Source organism: Merops nubicus, unplaced genomic scaffold, assembly GCF_000691845.1.
Source record: "Merops nubicus isolate BGI_N331 unplaced genomic scaffold, ASM69184v1 scaffold18139, whole genome shotgun sequence".
Taxonomy (NCBI): Eukaryota; Metazoa; Chordata; class Aves; order Coraciiformes; family Meropidae; genus Merops; species Merops nubicus.
This window is the reverse complement of record NW_008633246.1, coordinates 16,069-23,555: the sequence shown is the minus strand read 5'-3', so window position 1 is coordinate 23,555 and position 7,487 is coordinate 16,069. Positions and strand designations below refer to the sequence as shown.

General features: G+C 60.5%; 1 protein-coding gene across 1 annotated transcript in view; it reads right to left on the bottom strand.

Annotated features, from left to right (window-relative positions):
* LOC103780514 (2-oxoglutarate dehydrogenase, mitochondrial) overlaps positions 1-7,487 on the bottom strand; it is a 21,523-nt gene that overhangs the window by 1,074 nt on the left and 12,962 nt on the right. The window contains exons 4-16 of the mRNA XM_008948201.1: positions 7,083-7,237; positions 6,521-6,667; positions 6,148-6,238; positions 5,109-5,288; positions 3,707-3,835; positions 3,273-3,452; positions 2,712-2,864; positions 2,197-2,299; positions 1,958-2,086; positions 883-1,033; positions 635-762; positions 361-539; positions 130-255 (exon numbers count right to left, since the gene is read on the bottom strand). Coding sequence (XP_008946449.1) covers positions 130-255; positions 361-539; positions 635-762; positions 883-1,033; positions 1,958-2,086; positions 2,197-2,299; positions 2,712-2,864; positions 3,273-3,452; positions 3,707-3,835; positions 5,109-5,288; positions 6,148-6,238; positions 6,521-6,667; positions 7,083-7,237 — 1,851 coding nt within the window. The remainder of the gene's footprint in view (positions 1-129; positions 256-360; positions 540-634; positions 763-882; positions 1,034-1,957; positions 2,087-2,196; positions 2,300-2,711; positions 2,865-3,272; positions 3,453-3,706; positions 3,836-5,108; positions 5,289-6,147; positions 6,239-6,520; positions 6,668-7,082; positions 7,238-7,487) is intronic.

Here is a 7,487-nt window from a genome sequence, read left to right as displayed (position 1 = left end):
CGTGTGGTCCCCCCCCCCCCTCCTGGGTTTTTTTGGGCCCCCCTCTGCCTGCCACAGGCCGCGGGGGTGCAGCCCGGGCACCGGTTTCAGCTCCTTTTTCCCCAAACCTCCCCTGCCTCGGTGGCACCGGTTGCCCTGAGCCCACCCGGGTGGCATTTCCCCCTCTGCGTGCCCACCACTCACAGGGAAAACGTCGGGGTCGTCGTTGCACATCTGCAGGAACCTCTCCGGGCGGGCAGAGGAATGCTCGGGACCCTGCGGGGACCAGGGGTTGGGGACTGAGCAAGGAGGGGGGGGGCAAGGCTGGCAAGAGAAGCCGGTGCCAGGCTCTGGGTGAGGGCAGCTGGGCGGGGTCCTTACCATGCCCTCCATGCCGTGGGGCAGCAGCAGGACGATGCCGTTCTGCCTGACCCACTTGGCCTGCCCGGGGCAGATGAACTGGTCGATGATGCACTGAGCAGTGTTGTGGAAGTCCCCAAACTGGGCTTCCCAAAGCACCAGGGCGTTGGGGCTGGCCATGGCGAAGCCCAGCTCGAACCCTGAGGGATGGGAGAGGAGTAAAAAGGGGGGTTTTATCCCCCCCCCAGGAGTGGCCTCACCCCCTCTGCCAGCGGGCACAGAGCTCCTCACTCACCAAGCACCCCGTACTCCGACAAGGAGCTGTTGCAGACGGTGTAGGGAGCCTGGTTGGGCCACAGATGGTTCATGGGGATGCAGGTCCTCTTGTCCACGTTCTGATCGTGCAGGACGTGGTGGCGATGGCTGGAAGAGGGGGCGTGTTCCCCCATCAGCACCCTCCAGATCCCTCCGGAAAGGGCTGGAATCCTTTTTTCTGAGGATTTTTTTTAGGGTTTTTCAAGCCCCTGAAAAGCTGAGCTTTACCTGAAGGTGCCCCTCTCGACGTCCTGGCCGCTCAGGCGGATGTGGATGCCCTCTTTGAGCAGGGAGCCAAAGGCCATGTACTCTGCCAGGGCCCAGTCCACCGTCCGGTTCTTCACCATCTCCCCCCTGGTTTTCAGGATACGGCTCAAACCTGCCAGGACAGAAGCTGGTTTGTAGCTCTTCTGGTGTCTAGTTCTGATGCGAGAGCTCCGGGGACATCACGTCTGTCCCCGAGCCTGCCCCAAGGACAGCTGGAGTGCCAAGGGCTTGGTGCCAGAGGAACGGATCAGCCCCTGGCAGAGGGATGGAGCAGGGATGAGGAATCAGGGCTGCAGGGAAGGGGCAGCTCTGAAGGAGAGCTGCTCCACACTTCCCTGCATCACAGCTCCCTCACAACTAATTCTCACAGATTCACGGAAGGGTTTGGGTTAGAAGGGACCTTCAGAGGTCACCTAGTCCATGTGCCCTGCATGGGCAAGGGCATCTTGAACCAGACCAGGTTGCTCAGAGCCTCACCCAACCTGGCCTTGAACACTTCCAGTGATGGAGCATCCACAGTTTCCTGGGCAACCTGGGCCAGTGTCCCACCACCATAAAACATTTCTTCCAGTGTTTCCAGTCTAAACTTCTCCTCTTTCAGTTTAAAACCTTCATCCCTTCTCCTGTCACTACAGGCCCTGCTAAAGCCTCTCTCTGTTTTACTCATGTGACACTTTTATACACTGAAAAGCCACCAGAAGGTCTCCCTGGAGCCTTCTCCAGGCTGGACAAGCCCAACTCTCTCAGCCTGGAGAGCAGAGGGGTTCCAGCCCTTGGATCACCGCCGTGGCCTCCTCTGGACCTGCTCCAACAGGTCCACGTCTTTCTTGTGCTGGGGACCCCAGAGCTGGATGCTGTGCTCTGGGTGGGGTCTCAGGAGAATGGAGAAGAGGGGGAGAATCCCTTCCCTCGACCTGCTGTCCACACAGATCAAAGCACTGCAACAGCTCCCTTCCTTCCAGGCCACATTCCAGCCCTACCCCACATCTTTTGTGGAACAAATGCTCAGTCTGGCACAGCTTCTGCAGGCTCCTACCTCCATGGATGGTGAAATCCTCCACTGGCACCGAGCTGGCCACTTGGCCAATGTGTGTCAGGTCTTCTTCGTTCAGCCCGGTGGAAGGGCAGGTCATGCTCCTGGGCTGCCCGTCCAGAGTGAAGAAACCTGCAGGAGGAGGAGCACCCGTGGAGCCATTTTACTAGAAAATAGCTACCACAGCTCTAGAGAAGCCAAGCTCCTTCCTAGGGACCTCCAAAACTTTCCTAGTGACTTACCAGGCCAGGGTGAGTCCAGCCAGTGCTTGATGTGCAAGATCTTTTCATCCTTGGATCTCGCGTGGGCCTCCTCGCAGATCTTATCATATTTGGCAATTTCCTCCTGAAAGGCAGAACCAAGAGGCAGAAAAGCATTAGTGAGGGGTCTCCAAAAACCAGTGCCAAGCCTGGGGGGGCCTCGGTGCCAGACTGTCCCCCACGGGACAACTCTGCTGCCATCCAAATCACCAACTCGTGTTCATCAAGATGCTGCCAAGTGGAAGGGGGGCAAGGAGGAGCCAGCAGAGCTGCTGCCACGCTGGGTGCAGGACAGCAAAGCCAGGGCAAGGCACCAGCCCCCAGCTATGCCCAGGCCACACTGAGCCTGAGTGCTGCAGAGCCCAACTGCCCCGTGGGTCCCAGCACCACAGCAGGGATGGTCCCATCCCATCATTCCCAGCCAGGTCTGAACCCAACCAGGTGTTTGCCCCAGAGGTGCTGCCCACGTTTCTCCTCCCGGGCCCCATGGACAGTACCTCATACTCCAGCTGATTTACCACCCCCTGGGAGATCAGCAGCTCAGCATATTTCTGCAGCACGGGCTTCTGCTTCCTGATCTGTTTGTACATCAGGGGCTGGGTGAACATGGGCTCGTCCATCTCGTTGTGGCCGTTGCGCCTGTAACAAACCTGCCCAGAAAGGGAAGAGCCGTTGAAAGCAGCTTCTTGCAACCCCCTGCTCCAAAAGCAGCTTCTTGCAACCCCCTGCTCCACAAGCAGTCGGAGGTGCCTTGGTCTCTGTGCTACGAAGGGTCCAAAACTGCCCAAAACGTGCCCAAAACGTGCCCCAAGCGTGTCCTCCGCAACGAGGGAGGTTGAGGGCAGGCTCCATGTGGACACCATCACCTCTCTGAGCACTGTCACAGCCTCCCCACCTTGCTTTACACCACCAGCTTCTTGCAACCCCCCCAGCCAAGCCCTGAAGAGACACCTCAGCTTCCATAAAAACCACCCCACGCCCCGAGAGGTGCCGGAGCCCCGAGAGCTGCCAGCGCCGACCAGCAGCTCCAGGCTGGAGCCTCCTGGGACGTTCCTTACCAAATCCACCACCACGTCCTTGTGGAAGGTGCTCCTCCACTCTGCTGCCACGTTGCAGACGTAGACCACGGCCTCGGGGTCGTCGGCGTTGACGTGGAAGATGGGGGCGTTGACCACCCGAGCCACGTCCGTGGGGTACGGGGAGGAACGGGCCATCCGGGGGTCCGTGGTGAACCCGATCTGCAGCAGGCCAGAGGGAGAAGGGGGGAAGATTTGGGAAGGGCCACAGGCAGCTTTGAGGGGTGACCCGGGGCTCAGCCTCAGCCCTGACCTCCCCCCGTCCCCTGCAGCCCCGCTTTTGAAGCTGGGGGTGGAGCCCGGGGTTGTAACTCAGGCTGGGAAAACAGCTCCTGCCTGCAGCCAGCTGCCTGAGCCCGCAGAGGCCGGGCAAGGAGGGACCTCAGAGATGTTGGGGAGGGGGTTTTGCTCCTCACCTGGTTGTTCACCACGACGTGGACGGTGCCGTGGGTGGTGTAGGAAGGGAGGTCGCTCAAGTGGAAGGTCTCGTACACGATGCCCTGCCCGGCAAACGCGGCGTCTCCGTGCAGGAGGATGGACATCACCTGGGAGAGGTGAGGCCAGGGCAGTCAGCAGGGGTGCTGGGCAGGAAAACCCCTGGGAAAGGGCCCCTCAGACCCATCCCCACGAGCTGTCAGCATTCCAGAGCAGCTTGTCCAGGCACCCGATGCTTTCTTGGGGGGTCAGAGAGGAGTTGGCCACACTTGGTGCCACAGCAGGGGAGGCTGTGGCCACCACACCCCCCCTGGAGCAAGGGTGGCACCTTTGGGATGCCCTGCCCAGGCAGCAGGAGGGCACCCAGCACCCAGCAGCTGGGAGGCGAGTCCCAAACTCACAGATCTCAAAGCAAAGCCTTTTTCTAACTGGGAGGAGATGAGAAAAATGCCCCTTTCCCCTGCGCTCTCACCCCAGGAGACCTCTGGGCTGGGAGCTCTGCCCAGGCTTTGGTGACATTATTTCACTGCCAGGGCCAGCCCAGGCCACCGGCTGCCAGCCCAGGCCAGAGTCAGTCTAATTATATCCAGCCCTTGGGGTGCAGGAGGAAGGAGAGCACTTTGGATCTCACCCTTCCCCTTCTTGCTGCAGGAGACAGGTCTGTGCTGAATCAGATGGCAAATAACCCCCCCCCTGCAGTCCTCACCCTGCCTGCTCTCCCCTCCAGCTGCAGAGCTGCCTCCTGCTGCCAGCTCTCCAGCTCTCCCAGCCCCAGGAATGGTTATCCCAGGTCACACTGAGATCCTTCAGCCCCAGGAATGGTTATCCCAGGTCACACTGAGATCCTTCAGCCTAATTCTCCTCCTGCTGAGCTCCCCAAGGTGTGTCCCTCATTTCCCTGCTTTCCAGCTGGAGCTTTGGGCATCTGCAGCTCCCCACAGGCTGGCGAAGCCAATCCAGAGACAGAGGAACCAGCACGGGGTGGGGGAAACCCCTACCAAAATCACCCCCCGAGACAGCAGGGAAGGACAGGGGAGCAGAGATCCTTCAGCCTAATTCTCCTCCTGCTGAGCTCCCCAAGGTGTGTCCCTCATTTCCCTGCTTTCCAGCTGGAGCTTTGGGCATCTGCAGCTCCCCACAGGCTGGCGAAGCCAATCCAGAGACAGAGGAACCAGCACGGGGTGGGGGAAACCCCTACCAAAATCACCCCCTGAGACAGCAGGGAAGGACAGGGGAGCCAAGTTGGGGTGACAGCAGAGTGACAACAGGGGCAGGACAGACAAAACCCAGTGGGCTCCTTGGCTTTGCCACCAGCTCGCCTCCCACCGACACCCACCCAGTTTGGGCCACTGCTCTTGGGGGGGGGTTCCCAGCCCCTCTCACCTTCTTCCCTTCCGTGTCCCCGCAGTAGAACTGCTCTGCTTTGGTCTTGCCTTGAACCACGGGGTCAGCTGCCTCCAGGTGGGAGGGGTTGGCCACCAAGGAGAGGGTGATGTTCCTGTCGGTGACGCGGTTGATCCGCCGGTGGTACATCCCCAGGTGGTACTTCACATCACCAGAGCCCTGGGGGAAGGGAGAGGAGAGTCACCCCCGGGAACCTGAGCAGCTTTTGGAGTGCAGAAGGAGACCTGAGGCAAGGCAGAGTTGGCTGGGAAGAGCAGGGATTTTGGTGGAAGGCACCTTAGGAGCTGCCCCTGGCACCCGGCAAAGCCAAAGGAACCTGTTCCAGGTGCCCATCCTGGGCATAAAGCCCATTGAGGTAAGGGTGGAGGTGCAGGACAAGGAAGTGTGGTGGATTTGGGGTGGATACTGGAACAGGCAAACGCCCACCCAAGCTCTGCCCCCACTGCACAGTGCAGCACCCCTGGCACTGCTCATGGTATGGTGAGGTGCCCAGCTGGGGCACCTGAGTGCCCCAGGCTGCTGCTTTCCCACCTCAAAACCCCACCTGAAGGGCACGGCAGGTTAAAGACAGCCCAGCCCAGCTTTCCAGAAGCCAAACCATCCCAGGTTATGATGCTGGAAGGTTTGGAGCACGGGTGCCTGGCAGGGACAGAGATTTGAGCCTCAGGGCTGCTGGGACTGCTTTAGGGGACCAGGGGCTGCTATGAGCCAACCTCTGCTCCTGGCCACCTTCCCTGCACCTCTTCGTTCCCCTCGAGGCCCACGGAGAGCTGCTGACTGCCCAGCCTGTGCTGGAGACACCAGCAGCAGCCAGGACACACGTCCCCCCCTGGGGCAGACCAGGACAGAGCAGCTCTGGCAGTGACAGGAAGGTTTCTGTCACAGGTTTCTGTGCAACGCCGGTGCCACCGAGTGCCACCACGAGCAGTGGCACCTCCCAGCTTGCTCTGCACAGCCACAGCCTCCAGGGACCCCACGGGGACAGGAGACAGCAGCAGCAGCAGAGGAGGAGACTCACCTCATCAGCAGCCTCCAGCTTGGAGTCGAACTGGCAGAAGATCTGCTCCAGCTCCTTCCTGATCACGTTGGCGAGAACATTCAGGCGTCCCCTGCACAAGCAAGGCTGCTGTTGGGAACCAGCAGTGCCAGCCTGGCATCCAAGTGCTGCTCAAGCCACCACCCTCCTCCAGGGGAATTTAAAGATGAGCTGAAGCTCAAAACACCACCCTTGAGCAGAGAGAGCAGCCAAGGCCTGAGCTCTCCAGCTCAGCTTCCCCACCAGCCAAGACCAGTTAGGTGCTGGCAGGTACCACGTCCCCTCCAGCAGCCACCCCCAGCAGCATCCCCCTCCTCCATGCTCCCAGCGCCGCCGTGGAGAGGGGCAGGGTTACCTGTGGGGCATCCCCATAATAACATAATCCACTCCCTTCTCACTCGACTTGTCAATAATGGTCTTCAAGGCTGGGATGAGCACTTCGCAGCCCTCCAGCCCAAAACGTTTCTCTGAAGACCATTTCCGATGGAGGAACTCCTCAAACCTGGGAGAGAAACGGAGAGAGGGGGGGTCAGAACTGGGGGTGGAAAGCAGAGAAAGGACAAGGCCCATGCTGAGGGAGCCACAGCACCCAGAGATGCTTAAGCAGGCTTCATGCAGCAGCCCAGCAGCCTTCCCAGCCACCCGCAGAGCTCAGCTGGCTGCACCCCCACCCCAACACCGTGTGTTGCACTTAAACCTTATTTTTAGACCCTTTTTTTTCAGGCTCATCCACGTTTTCAGGCTCTCTGCCAGCACCTAAGCCTGGCAGCCTACCAGCATCACCCCGCTGACGATGCCAACCAGCCCCGGTGGCATCAAGACGTGACTCTGGTGGCAACCCCATCACCCTGGCTGGGCAGCAACCTCCGTGGGCAGCAAGGGGAGATGAGGAGAAGGTGAAACCCCCCCTGGGGTACCTGGTGGAGCGAACCAGCCTGGCCAGCAGGGTGCGTTTCTCCTCGTTGGTGAACTGCATGATGCCCGGGGTCTCAAACTTCTGCCGGATCCACTGGCACTGCTCCAGGTCGTTGATGAACATGAACTCCACGCCGATGTGCTGGCAGTAGGCCATCTGTCCCCACCCCCACCCCGGGAGGAGAAGGGCTGTGAGAGAACAGCCAGGGTTCCAGCACCCCCTCACCGCCCCCCTGGCAAGGCCAGGCACGCCTGGCATCGTGTGGGCATCTGTGACTCCCTCGTCACCCTCTTCAGCCTCTCAGCAGGACTGCTGCAGCCAGGGGGGCACAAACCCTCCCTGCTGGCACCTGGGGCATGCTGCTGGAACACGGGCAAGGGCTGGAAGCCCACGCGGCAAGGCTGCC